General features: G+C 35.7%; 2 protein-coding genes across 2 annotated transcripts; one reads left to right on the top strand and one right to left on the bottom strand.

The window, feature by feature from the left end:
* Positions 1-930: 930 nt before the first annotated feature.
* Positions 931-2,042, bottom strand: LOC127807335 (ethylene-responsive transcription factor 4-like). Its single transcript, XM_052345076.1, has one exon. It carries the CDS (start codon positions 1,907-1,909, stop codon positions 1,289-1,291), a length of 621 nt encoding a protein of 206 aa, XP_052201036.1. The 5' UTR covers positions 1,910-2,042; the 3' UTR covers positions 931-1,288.
* Positions 2,043-12,203: 10,161 nt separating this feature from the next.
* LOC127807980 (MACPF domain-containing protein NSL1) lies at positions 12,204-16,654 on the top strand. The gene is made up of 7 exons (XM_052346266.1): positions 12,204-12,627; positions 13,226-13,464; positions 13,724-13,928; positions 14,595-14,678; positions 14,784-14,967; positions 15,438-15,604; positions 15,947-16,654. Exons 1-7 carry the CDS (start codon positions 12,358-12,360, stop codon positions 16,631-16,633), a joined length of 1,836 nt encoding a protein of 611 aa, XP_052202226.1. The 5' UTR covers positions 12,204-12,357; the 3' UTR covers positions 16,634-16,654.
* The last annotated feature ends 17 nt before the right edge of the window (positions 16,655-16,671 follow it).

The raw sequence follows: 16,671 nt of genomic DNA, 5'->3' as shown, positions 1-16,671 counted from the left end.
TGGTGTTAGTTTATATTAATAAAATTTGATAAAAATATATATATATATATGGTGTTAGTTTATAATAACTAATTTATTACAGAATATAAAAGATTAGGCTAAACATGTAATATATGAAAATATAATGACTAATTTATTATAAATTGAAACAAATAATTATAATTTCATCAAGTTATGGGGGGTGAAAGTGAAACTCATTCCCCCAAGTTTTGGTGGATGGTTAACAGACTGAAAGCAAAAGGAATTTGTATCGGTGCGCCCTTTAGAATAAGAAGGGGCAAATCTTCGGAATCGATTTGGGGGCCCACAGCAAAAGCAGCCGCCACCGGCTTCGTCGCCCCGGCGGCTATTTCACACGTGGGCCCCAGTTTTCGTGTCCCCCCTTTTCCCCGCTACTATTTCCTGACTAATAAAATATGAAAGGAAGAAGAAGAAGAAATAAGTTGAAAAAGAAGCATAGATCTGACGGCCTGAAGGAAGCGAGCGAGCGAGCCATGTAAGTTGCAACGCCACATCTCCCCACCCCCACCGCCACCAGTCAACACTACTTATCTACCTTCTCCGCCGGGCGCGTGCCACCACACGCCGCCGCGTGGGTTTACGAACGAAACCTTGACCGTGCGTTGTTATGTTATGCTGTCTTCTCACTGGTTGGCTTGTTTCCTAGAAGATTCCTCGTTGGTCCAATGTAGCATCGCCGTCTATTCATGATAAAAAATAAAATTTAATTAAATTGTTTATTTTTTTTATAACCTTTCACACGAGTGTTCCTCACGTTTCAGCACTCATCATCCTCGTGTGGCGGCTTCGAGTGCTCACAGATGCCGTCGAAACCGCGTGGATTCCGGCTAACCGCCGGCCAATGCGCGACGATACAGCTCGAGCAATATTATAATATATATTAACAAGCGCATAGTAATTACAAGTACATAGGGAAGTAAATAGCAATCAGATGTTTCATTATCAAAGAAGCATTGGGTTTGATATTGAGATCACATAAAACTAGAATCCGTGCTCTGTTAAGAACAACAGGTAGAAAACTATATTGCATCTCCCTGTTGCAAAAAGGAGATCAGCAACGGATTCGCATCGGACGGTGACCGTTGACCGGAGGTCCACTGAACATCAAAACGGCTCACCGGTTTCTTCTACCAAATACAGGAGACTAAAAACTGAAGATCAACGAGTGTCTGACACCCCCCCCCCCCCCCAAAAAAAAAAAAAAAGAAAAAAGAAAAAAAAGAAATGAAAAAATAGTTATTCAGGTTATCGGCAGTGGTGGAGTCAGTCAAGCGGTTTCCGGCGGCGGAGCAAGGTTGAGATCGATGCTGAGGCCTCTGCGTGGCTTGACCTCGTTGTGCTTCAAGTCAATTTCATTCGATGAGTCGGAATCGCTGTGGGCCCTACTGCCGCATGCGGAGGCGCGTAAACCCGTTGCCGTGACGCCATCGAACCTCAGCGCCCGGTTCATCGCGCCGGACAGCAAAAACGAGTCCAAAAACATGAGATGGTTCGCCGGCGGCGGAGTGCCGGTCGCAGGGGACACACCGACCGGAAGTTGCTGGAATGGAAATCTCACGAGACGGAGATCCGGTGGAGGCGAGAAGCCCCCGCGACTCGACGACTCAACGGTACTGCTCTGACTCGGACTTCCATTACAATTCCTTTTCCTGATTTCGACCTCCACATCCTTCTCCAGTAGTGGAAAATTAACCTTAGCCTTGGCGCCGCGAAACTTGATGGCGGCGGCGTCGTAGGCCCTGGCGGCATCCTCCGCCGTGTCGAAAGTCCCCAACCAGACCCGGGTTCTCCGGCCGGGGTCTCTGATCTCGGCGGCGTACCTGCCCCATGGCCTCCGCCGTACGCCTCTAAAATGCACCTCCTTCGGCTTCTTCTCCCTGGCCGGCATATCCTCTCTCACATGCACATATAAACCCTAAAACTATATACACATGTAGATATATCCGTACATAGACTTGCTCTGGTAGAGATAGCAGACGCTGGAGAGAAAAATGGAGCTCAGGGAAAGACGAAAGAGAAAGAGAGAGATTATATAGAGAAGCTTGACTCACAAGCCCAACTCGATCATGGCACAGGTGGCAGGTTCCTGTTGAGGCCTGTTTGTTGTTATGCGTCACCCGGGGTGACCGTAACATCAAAATTGAAAATATAATTAATCCAGTAAGAGGGAGTAGACATATCATATATTTGTTATTTAGAAATATTATATTATATTATAGATCCAAAATTCAAACTCTGAGCCTCATGAATTTTAAGTAAGTTGGTGACTTACTTGATCAACACTCAAATCCAACGGCGCTCGAATGTGTTATTTTCAATGTGATGTGGGGTCACCTGCCATTGGCCCATTGGGCTTTCTTGTTTGTTTGGGTGTCGTTCCACTCTTGTACGTACGGTTGGAGTTGCCAGAAATTGTTTTTGACATGTGATTTGCATTTCCCCTATTTTACAATTTTAAGTTAGAGACGAAACTGTCATGAAGCTCATGCTCATGGGGGAGACTTTGACTCGAGTTTCAGTTTTCCTTTTTTTCTTTTAACTTTTTTTTTATTGCTACTTAAAATCAAAGAATTAATAGTGTTGTTTGTTTTTACTAAAAAATCATAATATTTTTCAAATCTCAAAAAAATTCTCATTATTTTTTGGCTTACCATAAAGTTTAAGTTGTGTTCTCTTTACTATTTTCAAGTCATTTTTAGTTTTTAATTTTCTAAAATAATGAAAACTCGTTCTCTTTACTGTTTTTAAAAATGTATTTTCAAAAATAAAAAAAAATTATAAAGAAAACTGAAAACAACAAAAAATTATTTTTGAGTGTTTTCATTCAAAACAAACTCAAAACTCAAAACATATTTATTTATTTATATTTTATTATTATAATGAAAAAAAATATTACAAAATTTATTAACTTTAAAATGTATATATTTTTTAATAATATATTAACATTAAATATTTATAATTTACTTAATAATCAAATTTATTGAATAAAATATCGTTAAAAAAATATTTTCAAAATTTCAAAAAGAACGTGTTTTCTAATTTTCTGTTTTAAAAAATAATTTTTTAAAATGACAAAAAGAACGCGTTTTTAATTTTCTAAAAACAGACTACCAAAACAGAAAACTAAAAATAAATTTAAAACTCAAAACTGAAAATTGAAAAATAAAGAGAACACAACCTTAATTTTTCCTCTTAAATTTCCTCTCCATCGGCAGTGACAAAAATTACTATGTTTTCAAATTTTTCAAACTTTTCATAATTTTCTTTGCATGATAGAGAATTGTCTTTAAGATTCTTTCTCCTCCTTGACTTATTTGCTTGCTTTTTTTTTTTCGTGCCTAAAACTCTCTGTAGTGTATTTAACTCGTAAAATAGTCTTTTTTTTTTTTTTTATTTTAGATGTGCACGAATAACTTTTATTCTCATCGGATTAAAGCCAAATGAAAGAACACTAAACATGAGTTGTTTGATGTCTATTATCTAGATAAGGATGCTAAGGAAATATAAGAGAACGTGACACGAGAAAGTTTATTGCTAAAGATGGTGGTCAAACATAAATTTGTAATTGGTAACTATTACAAATGGCAAAAGATAGATGAAAAGGAGGTCATAGGTCAAATAAATGAGTATTACAAGTTGATTGAAGATCTTAAGGTTGAAATATCATCCTACTGAAGGAGTTGGTAGTTGGTCTATTGATTGATAAGTTTCTTGATTCTTAGAGTGATTACAACCAACAATTGAAGTACAAGAGAAAAAACATGACACTTGATGATATAATAGTCCACATCGTTATCAAAGACAGAAATCGAAAGCAAGGAAAGATAGCAAAAGTGAAAGAGATAGCCACAATGCAAATTTGATTCAAGACAAACCACCACCACCACAACAATAAGAGGCATGACTAATTAAAACTTGGTTTTAAGGCCAAACAAAATCACAACAACTTCAAGAACAAACAAGTAAACTATTTTGTTTGTGGAAAACCTAGGCATCATACCTCTAAGTGTAGAAATAGAATGAGAAACAACAATCCTATCAAAGCCAACTTGGTTTAGGAAAATGATATAATTGTTGCCCTTATTTGTCAAACTTATATGGTGGTTGGTGTTACCGATTGGGTGGAAGACTTTAGTGCTACTATGCATATATGTGCTAATAAAATTTAATTTACCTCCTACACTCTTGTAAGAGGTGAAAAAGAATCAATTTATCTAGGAGATTCAAGTATTGCACAAGTTCTTAGAAAATAAAAGGTTCTTATAAAACTTACTTCTGGCAAGACATTAGTTTTAAGTGATGTGCTCCATGTTCCAAATATGATAGCAAACCTTGTGTCTATGGCACTACTGGGAAAGGTTGGTGTGAGAGTTTCCTTTGAGCCTGACAAAATTATCATGACTAAGAACAATATTTTTGTTATGAAAGATTATTATAATCAGTGTATTTTTGTACTTAATGTTGCAAAGAATGAGGATGCTTTTAGTTCTTATGTTTACTTGGTTGATGCAATTGATTTATGACATGGTAGACTTGGTTATGTGAGCATCTCTTATATTAAGAAAATGAATAATCTAGGATCAATAATTGGAATTAGAAATTCATGCATGAATAAATGTCAAATATGTGTTGAAATTAGAATACTTACAAAAAAAAAAAAAACACGTTCATCGATAAAACACTAAGTGAATTATTTTAGTTAATTTATGCTGATTTAAGAGATTTAAAACAAATCATGACTAGATGATGTAAAAAATATTATGTGACACTTATAGATGATTTTTCTAGATATACTAAAGTATACTTGTTAAAAAATAAAGATATGTCTTTTAACATACTATTTTCAAATGAAGTTGAAGTAGAAAATCAATTAAGTAAGAAGATAAAAAGGGTTAGATCAGATAGAATTGGAGAATATGTTTTAATCAATGAATTTTGTGAAAAAAGAATGAATAATTTATGAAATTCCTCATTCTTATTCTCATGAATTAAATGATGTACCTAAAAGAAAAAATAAAACACTAAAAAAAATGATGAATTGAATGTTAGTAAGTTCTAATGCACCAGATAATTTGTGGGGTGAAGCCATTCTTTTTGCATGTCACATTCAAAGTAGAATACTTTATAAAAAGACTAGTAAAACACCTTATGAATTATGTAAAGGGTATCTTCTTAATCTCACATATTTGAAAGTATGGGGTGTTTGGCTAAAGTTTTATTGTCTTATCCTAAGAAAAGAAAAATTAGTTTCAAAACTTCTTGAGATACGGCCTTTGTACGGCCCCACCGCTTGTGCTCTCGAATTTGGTAGAAGTGGTAAATCGCAGGTGTGAGACTTTGTCTCACTGCAGAGGACAAGGATAAGAATAGAATTCACGACTCATCGGTGCGAATCCGGCATATTACTTGTTTGACTGCTCAACCTATGCCCTTAGAGCTAAGGGTTGTAGTTGGATTTTGTCTTCAACAACTAGAGATGACTAATCCAAGTTGCAGACTGAAATTTTGGATGATGGGTTTGAGTCAAGACCATCCTAAAGCCATAGGTTGGACTTTGTCTTTGTCAAGCTATGTTTGTGCTTGTACCTGGCAAAGCTGTATTTTGTGGGATCTTGCTCAATTAGGTCATCTTATCAGAAGCAGACACTTAGGTTAACATGCTAGGATTATTCGTCCACTTAGTTCATTTCTTAATCTCCACCGCCCCCCCTCTTCCTCTGCAATTTGGAGCCTGCAACTTATGCTAATATGCTCTAATTTACGTATGTATGCCTCTTTATCTCAACTGGAACATTTATGCCTGAAGTTTGTCTAATTATTTCTTCATTGGATGAAACATACACATTTAATATATTTAATAATTCACTTCTACTTTAACTCGAGCTCCATTGTCACATTTTTAGTTACACGTACGAAATGACTGCAATATCCATAGATCTTTCTGAACTATGATGCAACGGCAAGTTCTGTAGTTAATGTGTTATAAATTGATTAAACGTGCGGATTTATGATTTTCACTTCCACTGTTATGCCAACCTGGAATTGACATATTTAGGGAGACCTATGTAAATGATTGCATTTGGACAAGTCTCTTATTGTTATCAAAATTGTGCTTTAGCTTGATTCTTTCAATATATCTTGTAAGGGGAGAAGGTGTCAGGATTTATGAATCTCTATCTGTGGAGTGCTAAGTGCGAAGGATATGTGCACGATATGTTGATTTAGATTTCCTCTTTGGTTTATTTTTATATTTATTCAATTCCCTGAGGTTTGTGTATTTATCTTCTGTGTTTAGCCTGTCGTATCTAGGTGGGAAACATAATTTCTTCACATAAAAAATTAGAAATTTGAAACCAATAACTGTTGGTCTTTGCTTTAACCACTCACATCTAGATGTAAGATCACTTTAGGAGGCCCAAAACCTTTTGGTTTTAAGTTTTGTTATGGCTTTGGTCCTTAAGAAAATAGTATGGCCCAAGTATGAGCTAAATTCTTTTATTATGTTGTAATAGTGAATGGCAAAGCTTCCAGTCTCCTTCCTCCTCCCATGACATAATCTTTTATTACATTTATATACAATGAACTTTCCTCTTGTTCAGGTCTTGATTGTTTGATAAATTGAGCTGATAATTCACGGTATGAGGGGATAATCCATATTAAGCTATCGATTATGGTTCCTAGATTAAATAGACACAGGGTGAATAGGGTGATTCTTTCGTAGAAATGGAAGAAACCAGCAAAAATTGTAAAGTGGTACTTCTGGCCATATATATTTCATTCAGGCTCTGTGTTAGTGCACCAATCAGAATTATGTGCCAGCTGCGCATTTTCCAGTGTGTTCTTTGAAGCCTGGAACTATTAGAAAAAACTGCAATCCTGAACTAATGTGTCTTACACATGTCTTTGAATTTGTTTAATGTAGAACGTGTTTTTCATTTCCAGTTTGTTGTACTCAATCCAGAGCTTTCAGGCTGCTGTCCTGCATTTTATTATGTTTTAACTGTTCTGCTGACTTTACAGTCTCCTTTTAAATATCTGTTTTTTTCTCTTCCATTTTGATATCCATGCTTAAGAAAGTAATTTTAAATCATAGTTATCAACATGGGTATTAAGTAGACTACACCTGTTTCAACTGCTTATTTACTTACTTCATTTACTTAAAAGTTGATTTATCTGTCAACTGCCTAGAAAGAATTAGTCATGGTTTAGTAGTAAAAAGAATTTCATTCATGCAAAATGTCTTCGGTTAAGTCTTGATAATGTTTTAATGAGTCCTTCTAAATCATCACATTGGATGGTTCATGTCCCAATTCGTTTTCTTCATGATCCTTAGTAGAATGATGTTTGTGGTTGGAGCTGTCTGTCTCAAAAGAGGCAACTGATTGAGGCTGTGAAATCCCTTAATGCTAACGAGGTGTAGATTGGATTGCTCTTTTCTTTTTGTCAATATTGTTAGGCAATAATTGGAGGTGCGCAACATCCTCTTTTGGTTAGTTTGGTGTGGTTGACCTCATTTTTAATATTGAATCCCAAGGAGTGGTAAGAGATATTTAGATTATAGGCCTACTAATCTTGTTCATGGGGCCTGGCATGGTGATTGAGAGCATTGCCACAAGCATTTAGATGAAATTAGCTTGTTTCTTGGGAATAGTTTTGTTTTAAATGTGACCCAGCATTCCTTTTGCTAAGGAACATAGTTTGGTGAATAGAGAGCTCTGCAGGAAGAACGCTCTTCTTCAAAATGTTTCCTTTTTGGTTAATTTGGATGCTAATGTTTCTATAGGATGATTTGGGGCGTGCCCACTCCTGCCACTAGGAATCCATCCCGGCCTGCTAGCCGTAATGCTTATGAAAATGATACCTTAAAGTTCTGCTGAAGCTGAGCTGAGCCGAGCCATTTACATAACGAATTGGCATCTAATTAAGGATATCATGACATCTAATTCAAGTGTTCAAGGCTCATCTGCTGTCCAAAATGTTGGTCTATCTGCATCGTATTCATATGCTACTGCTTTGGGTGCTTCCCTTTCTCGGAGTACCACCCCTGAATCTGATCCCCCACTCCAAAACTTCTAATCATAAGATATGCTGCATATAGATTTCTTGTTGTAAAAAGTCATGTGCTTGATTACAACATTATTGTTGAAACTAAAAATTCTAAGTTTTTTGAAAATGTATCTCTTTTAAAACGCGATAATGTTTTGCCATTTGTTGTTGACTCTAAAAATGTCTTCTAGCTCTAATAAAGATAATAATATTGTTTCGAATGATGAGTTTAAAAATGAGCAAAAGACCTAAAAGTACTATTTCTTTTGATGATGACTTTTATACTCTTCTAGTTGGTAACACTCTTGTTATTTTTTTTCCGAAGCTATTTCATTTCCTGATTCTCATCTTTGGGAAGCTGCTATTAAAAGTAAAACTAATTCTTTAACTCCAAAAAAAAAAAAAAAGCTTGGAAATTAACTGATATACTGTTGGGCTAAGTCTATTGGTTGCATATGGATTTTCAAAATAAAATTTAATCTTGATGGATCACTTGATAAATTTAAAGCTAGATTAATAGAAAAAGGTTTACTCAAAAATAAAATATCGATTATTTTGATACGTATATACCTATTGCTAGAATCTTTTCTATTTGTGTGCTAATTGCTTTATTCTTTGTGTATAAGTTTGTCATTCTTTGTGTATAAGTTTGTCATTCGTTAAATGGATGTTAAAATTGAATTTTTAAATAGCGACTTAGAAAAAGAGATATATATATATAAATGAACTTGAAGGATGTGTTGTACCTGATAAAGAAAACAAAGTTTGATAATTGTTTAGATTTTTATATGGTTTAAAATAAGCACCTAAACAATAGTATAAGAAATTTGTTTTTACTTTAATTTTAAATGAATTTTCTATTATTATCATAGATAAATGTGCGTATACGTATACAAGGTGTAACGATAATGGATGTATAATAATTAGCTTGTATGTTAATGACAAGTTTATTTTTTTTAGTAATATTGATATTTTTATTAAAGCAAAACAATATTTGGTTTCAAAGTTCGATATCAAATATATGGGTGAACCTAGTGTTCTATTCAGTGTTAAAATCACTAGAATTAAGAATGGATTGATGTTGTCATATAAATAATATATTGAAAAATTTTTAAGAAAATTTGAACATTCGATATCACTCTTATTTTAACATCTTACAATGCTAACTCACAATTAAATAAAATAAAAGAAATAGTATGGTTCAGTTTGAATATGCTCAGAATATTAACAGTTTGATGTATTTAATGAACTATACATGACCTGATATTGTATATGTTATGTACAGATTAAGTAGATACACTCACAGTCTCAATAATGAGTATTGGTATTCTTTAATTAGATTAATGAAATATTTGAAATGTACCATGAATTATGGTATTCTTTATAATGAATTTGTTAGTAACACGATACAATGATGTTAATTGGATCTCAAATTCAGATAAGACAAAATTTACTAATAGATATGTGTTCATTCTTGATAGGGGTGTTGTGCCATGAAAGTCAACTGAACACACAATTATTGCTAGATCCACAATAGAATTAAAGTTTGTGGCATTAGAGCTAGCCGTCAACAAAGCTGAGTGGCTAAGAAATTTCTAAGATCTGATGTCATAAAGCAATTGCTTAAGGATGAAGTTATTTCTATTGATTTTGTGAAATTAGAAATGAACTTTGTCTATCATTTATCTAAACCTTTAGGGGGAGAAGGTTAGTTAGTGAAATATCAAAGAGAATGGGACTGTTGTCAATAGTAAAAGATCAACAGTGATAATAACCACCCAACCTATATGATTGGAGATCTCTTGAAATATGTTCATATGGATAATAATAAGATATTATTGATCATGAAAACACTATCATAGTTTAAAGTTCATTCCTATGATGTAAACAGTGTTAATTGCAAATTTTTGTGAAAGAGAGTTAAATTCTTAATGACTGACACAAAGACTATTAGTGCTAAACTGCCATAAGTAGAGCAAACCATGGAGGTGTACTGTGGACACCAAATTAGACAACTCTCAAATAGGAACTTGGTTCTTAAAAATCATTTGGATTTCCTCAACGTTTATAAGAGTATCTGTTTATTTGTCCTAAACCTAGTTCAATAAGCACTAGATTTGAGGGATTACACTCTTAACACAATAAATTTTATTAACCTTTTGAAATATGTGGAGAATTGTTGTAAATAGAAAGTATTTCAGAAGTCTTTATAATTAAAAATTTTAACTATCTTAATTTTTGATTGTTACAACATTCAAAAATATAAGTGTTACTAGCTTTTTTTTTTTCATTAAATTTTTGTTACAAAACCAAAATTTTTAAGTGATAAAAGCATGTCTTTACGTTGTTACAAAAGAGATTATATATACCCTCTTTTGCTTCATTGTTTGAGATATCAGATAAAAATAATTCTTTCTCTTTTTCTCTCACGTTTTTAGCTCTTTTATTCCTTCTCAAAGCTTTTGCCCGTTGGGTTTAAGCTTAATTGAGTTTCTCATTTGCTAGTACAAGTAAATAGGAAGTGCGTGTTGAAACCTAAGATGTTTTCTTCAATCTTTATGTTGAGATATTATTTTTAAGGGGTGAAATTTATTTTTTAGATGAGTGCCTAGTACGTCTCAAGCAATTATTCTATTCAATTTGAATTCTTTATTTGAAATATACACTAAGAGTATTTCGACAAAATTGTAAACTCCCCTCCTAATAAATTTATTGGTCATATGGCTAAGGTCATCACCAAACCACAAAAGGTAAAGTGATGACACTTTCAAGAAGATTTAAACACATACCTCTTAGAGCAAGTAACACATAATCACTAGTTAAATTATCATTTTAGGGATGTTCAAATTTGATCTAAATTAAAAAATTAGTCTGAACCGAAAAGTCTACTCCTTAGTCTTGATATTGGAGATGATTAATTTTTAATTTGATCTAGTCTATTGTAGTAGGCTAGGACCAAAAACCGATTGAGGATTATTATTTATAATAAGGCTAAATTTGGTTATTGTTTAATTTGTTTTATGGGGTTAAAAGTTAAATTTAGAATATTGCATTATGTTGATTTTTATTAGAAATTCTTTATAGAAGTTTTTTTGTTTGGATGATATATGTATATATACGTATTATTTAAATTTTATATTAAAAATATAAAAAATAAAAAGAGTTTGGACTAATAAGTCCAAACGAGTTTAGACTGGATCGAATTGATCTGATCGATCTAGTTTTTAATATAAAATTTTTAAAATGTTTGGTCCTGATCTAGTTCGAATCGAACTAATCCCTAGTATATTTAATGAAATTTTAAAAAATAATATATATTATTATTTTATACCAAATCTCAAAGACGTGAAGCATGTTTTGACGTATTATTTAAGTTTTAGCTCCAGGCTTTGACGGCAAGCTCGGTCGGAAAATTTGGGCCATATTGAACTCAGTTCAAGGGAGGGCCCATTTGACGTGTAGGCCCAGAGTATAAAGCCCATTCAATTTGCGGGAAATGGGGGCCTAAGGGCCCAGAAAAAAGAAATAAAATATGGTCTCCTAACTCTCTTTTTAAGTCAAGTCATGGAATAAAGGCCAACAACGTTGCCATCAGATCAGAGAATAAACTAATGCCAAACCAAGGATTCGTTACCTCTACGAATACGTCATTTCCTTATAAAAAAATAATTAAAAATGTCGAATTAATTAATTATAAATGTAATGGTAGCTAATTACGCCTATTTTAAGGAACAAAAATGGTGTTAAAATAAAACTCAAAACAAGTCATTTTATTATATGCTTGCTGGGGGCAATGGAAGGAACAATGTCACACTTGCAGTACAAGTGTCCATATATATAAATGAGTATTTATTATAAGGCAACATAATAAAGTACGAATAATAACAGCTTATAAGACTCGGATTAGAGGTTTGATTCGATTAAATTAATGTTAGGGGTCGTCAAAATAAACGAAATCCGTCGCGGACTCGCTTGGCATGACCAGTACGTTCGTTTAGCCATCTAAAACACGTCGCCACGTGGCACCAACCGTGACGGCAGACAGCCGCCAGCAGCGGTTGACTGCCCGCCCCGTTCACACTTTCGCCGCAGCAAAACCGCCAAAAAAGAAGTCAAAAAGCATATTTTCAATCTGAAGACGCGTTCCAAGTTCGCATTTTTCAATCTCTCGGTGACTCTCTGTCCCTGCGTCTCTTATAGCCCTTCAAACCCGCAAGCAAACGAAAACCCTAGGAGACTTCGGGAACGCGAGCTCATTAAAATTGGGAGTTGTTTGATGGTTCGTTGTCAATGGCGTATAATCAGAACCCCTTCGACCCCCAATCGGCGGCCGAAAAGGCCGTTTCCGTGATCGGGTTCGGGTATGATCTGACGGCTGACATTCGGCTATCGGGGTGTAAACCGGGTCCCTCGGGCTCCAGCCTGATCGAGATCGACCGGAGCCGGTCCAAGGACCTGGTGGTGCCCGGCGGGGTGGTTGTGCCGGGCGTGTCGGCGGCGATCAAGTGCGATAAAGGGGAGCGTACGAGGTTCCGGTCGGATGTTCTGTCGTTTAACGAGGTATATTTGTCTTCGCTGCTATTTGTGTTTTCTAGGAAATGGGTTTTTTTGGTTTTCTGCTTTGTTTGATTGGTAGAAAGAGTGAGAAAATGAAGGCCAGGCATTGAAAATTGGGATTTTTGAGCATTGGAGTGTGTGTCAACTTTTCCCGATGAGTGTTTCCCAGATTTTAATCCTTTTTTAGAAATATTTCAGCTGGAAAAATTCGAGCATAAAGAGTGTAGTTCTTATTTGTAAGAACAAAGAAGATGTTGGAAGTTGTGAAAATTGTAGAGGGATGAAGCTAACGAGTAACACTACAAAACTATTTTGGTAGAAGATAAACTATATTTGGGTGATCGAGTGTAACTATAGCATGCAGGAAATGTTATTCCTTTACATTGAGAAGAACTATAACGCACAGGAAATAGATGAAACCCATTTACTTCGTATAATGATTGGCTAAATGGTTAAGTTGAAAATGTATTTGGTTTACTAAATACGTTATGGATTTTATTCCTAAAATTGCTTTCATTAATCCTTTATGTTTGGACATGTATGAATGATGATAATGGCATTGTGGTGCTATTTGCCTTCACTGAACTTTCCATCTTTCCAGATGGCAGAGCAATTCAATCAGCAATTGTCTTTATCTGGTAAAATACCTTCTGGTCTGTTCAATTCGGTGTTCAACTTCAATCGCGGCTGGCAGAAGGATGCAGCTGCCACCAAATGTCTTGCATTTGATGGTTGGTTTATTACTCTCTACAATATTGAGTTGGAAAGGTCTCACATCGCCCTAGCCGAACACGTCAAAAAGGAAGTGCCTCCTTCATGGGATCCTGCCGCTCTTGCTGGGTAAGTTCCTTCACTTGAAGCTTAAAATTTGTGATGATGGGGTTGATTAGACAAAATCCTCTGGAATTTTTCTGAAGAGAATTTAATTGTGAAGCTTACATGCCTGTCTTTATACATAGTAGGAATACCCACTCTAATAGTTTCATTTTTAAGTTTCGTCGGTGTCATTGTAATGCATGTACAGGTATAATTTTGATTGATTTTAATTTTGTTTTGGTTACTATTTTCCCCCATAGTTCTTAATAGGATGATCTTCCAGGTTTATTGACAAATATGGCACTCATGTTGTTGTCGGGGTAAAGATGGGAGGTAAAGATGTAATTCAAATTAAGCAGCTTCAAAATTCAAGCTCTCAGCCAACTGAAGTGCAGAAATTGTTAAAGCAATTAGCTGATGAAAGATTTTCTGAGGATGTAAATGGAAGCTTCACACCTGAAACTGATAAAATAGCAGGAAAGCGGAAGGTATGCAAGGTTCTAGAACCAAATTAGTGCATCATGAATTGATTCTTTTTTCTTCTTTTTTATTTGCCTCAACTTCACTTCAAAATTGATCCTGTGTTCTTCCTACCTTTCAGAACCAATGGTACTTCAAAGTGAACTGCTCTTGTTCTTCTAGTAGTAGCACATAAATTTAGGAGTTAGCATACAAATAACAATATTATGCAATTCTGAAATCATAATTCCTTTTGTGAACTGAAACTGTCCTGTTATAACTTTTTGGACCCTTATATCTTTGTTGCCCAAACTTACAATTTGGATACGGCATTTTTGCAATAGTGCTGTATGCCGAAAAGTATGTTCTGATCGGCCCGCTAATAGGCAGGCAGCGAATAAATGAGATCCCCTGGGCAGTAGACACCTATTTACCATTCCAGTGCATGCTTTAATTGTTTCATGGCTGCTATACAGTTCAGAATGAGAAGTATAATGGTGTTATAAGCCTTCTCCAGGATAACATACTGCCTTTACTTCCTGTTCTGATTAAAAGCGCTGTAGGGTAATAATGACAGACAAAGACATGACGAAAATAGGACCTCTAAGATCTCACAAACCATGCAGATATTATTGTAGTTAATCTTAGGCATCGTAGCATCCTCATTCAACTTTGTACCCCGGGTACTGTTGCAGGGTGAACGTTCAGTGGTCTGGAATCTCCCATCATCATTTGCGAGTTCAATGCTGCCATCTGTTGTTTCTCACTCAAAGAATGATGTAAGCTTCTTTAAACTGACTCTGCCAGTTCTTGGACTGCAGTACTGCACATTGGAAGAATTTAATTTTGATCACATACCTAATCTTAATCCCTTTGCAATGCAGGATTTATTCAGCATTTGTGTCCGGAAGGGAGGCATTGATAATGGCCAAAGTCATAGTCAGTGGCTTTCCACTGTATCAGAGTCACCAAATGTCATATCGATGTCCTTTGTTCCTATAGCCTCACTTTTGAATGGTGTTCGTGGTAGTGGATTTCTGAGCCATGCAATTAATCTCTACCTTCGATGTGAGTATATTCATCTTTCTGTTGCAAGTTCTATTTATCAAATGGCATTGTTGTGCTGTTTGCTTTATGTTCACGAGAAATGGTAGGAAAGTGCTAGAAGCTTCTTGTCAGCATCTGGAAATTTTGGCAACTAATTGTCTTAGATCAAACACAGATGATTTTTTTGGCCAAAACTCTGCCTGGTTGAAGAACTATCTCTAAAATGTCTAGCTTGAAAGTTTACCCAACATCATGTTGTGTTCTGTTATTTCCTGCTGTGTGTCGCATCTGCTATTATGACTGAGACCTTGGCCTGCCAGTACGGATTTTCACTCGTTTCTTGTGGTCATCACAAGACTTGCTTTCTAGTTCAAGGCTGCGAGTGCATTTTATGTATTGTGTAGCTTTCGTCAAGTATTTTGATTCTTCGTGATGTGGTGTGCTTATTTTCAAGTTGCAACTGATTTTTTCTTGGATGATCAATCATGCAGATAAACCACCTATAGAAGAACTTCATCAATTTCTGGAATTTCAATTACCTCGACAATGGGCTCCAGTATATGGAGACCTTCCCCTTGCACGTCAGCGCAAAAGACAAGTGTCTCCGTCACTTCAATTCACATTTATGGGCCCAAAACTTTACGTTAATACATCGAAGGTAAGAGTTGTCATGTTACAGATTTGAACTCAAATGCCTTGCATCCCATGCTGGTGATCTCTTTTTGTGAGGAGCTAGAATGTGTGGTATATTTTTGTATGATTGAGCACTAGTTGGGACATTTTGACGTCTGGATATTGTGCCAAGAACTGACAGGCTTCTGCTTAGTTCTCGTGTGCAACTCAATGCAATAAACAGATTTTGCAATTGTTTCTCATGATCGAGTTTTTTTCTGTTTAATTTTTATACCTTCTAGATTGATGAAGTCATATTAATATGAAGTTGTTTCGACATTCCTATCAAGTATACAGCCTCTGATCTTTATAAGTCAACTATTTGCAGGTTGATTCTGGAAACCGACCAGTGACAGGGATCCGTTTATACTTGGAAGGAAAGAGGAGTGACCTCTTGGCTGTTCACCTGCAGCACCTCTCAACTCTCCCTGATAGCCTCCAAATTGCAGATGATCCCAGTTATGAGCAAATCAGTGAACCAACTGAACGACGATTCTTTGAACCTGTTAAATGGAGCATATTCTCGCACGTTTACACTGCTGCAGTAGAGTACAATGAAACAAGGATTGATGATTGTGCTTCTATTGTCACAAAGGCCTGGTTTGAGGTGAAGGTTCTTGGAATGAAGTCGGTCCTATTCCTGAGGCTCGGCTACTCTGCAGTGGCATCTGCAAAAATTCGCAGGTCAGAGTGGGTTGGATCGACAAATTCATCTCGTAGATCAGGATTCATGTCGTCTTTCATCAGCACAACATTCAGTACTGGCATGACTCCAGCTAAGAAGACGGCAAAAGTAGATTTGAATTCTGCAGTCTATCCCGGAGGACCTCCTCAGCCTAAAAGAGCACCAAAACTTACACATTTTGTCAATACAAAGGAAATGGTGAGAGGGCCTGAGGATTCACCTGGATACTGGGTGGTTACTGGAGCAAAGCTGTGTGTTGAGGGTGGCAGGATTTCCATCAATGCCAAGTACTCTTTATTGATCATAATGTCAGATGATTCATTAATATGAGTTAAAAACAGGGATTAGTTACATGCTTTTCTTTAGGG

The sequence above is a fragment of the Diospyros lotus genome, chromosome 8 (genome assembly GCF_014633365.1).
Source record: "Diospyros lotus cultivar Yz01 chromosome 8, ASM1463336v1, whole genome shotgun sequence".
NCBI lineage: Eukaryota > Viridiplantae > Streptophyta > Magnoliopsida > Ericales > Ebenaceae > Diospyros > Diospyros lotus.
The sequence above is the reverse complement of the archived record's forward strand: the minus strand, read 5'-3'. Positions and strand labels throughout refer to the sequence as shown.

Excerpts from the sequence above, each read along its gene's own strand:
- LOC127807335 (XM_052345076.1), bottom strand. The coding sequence starts at position 1,909 with ATGCCGGCCAGGGAGAAGAAGCCGAAGGAGGTGCATTTTAGAGGCGTA.
- LOC127807980 (XM_052346266.1), top strand. The coding sequence starts at position 12,358 with ATGGCGTATAATCAGAACCCCTTCGACCCCCAATCGGCGGCCGAAAAG. Across the intron at positions 12,628-13,225 it reads ATGTTCTGTCGTTTAACGAG|ATGGCAGAGCAATTCAATCA; the intron begins GTATATTTGTCT and ends CCATCTTTCCAG. Across the intron at positions 14,968-15,437 it reads AATTAATCTCTACCTTCGAT|ATAAACCACCTATAGAAGAA; the intron begins GTGAGTATATTC and ends TCAATCATGCAG.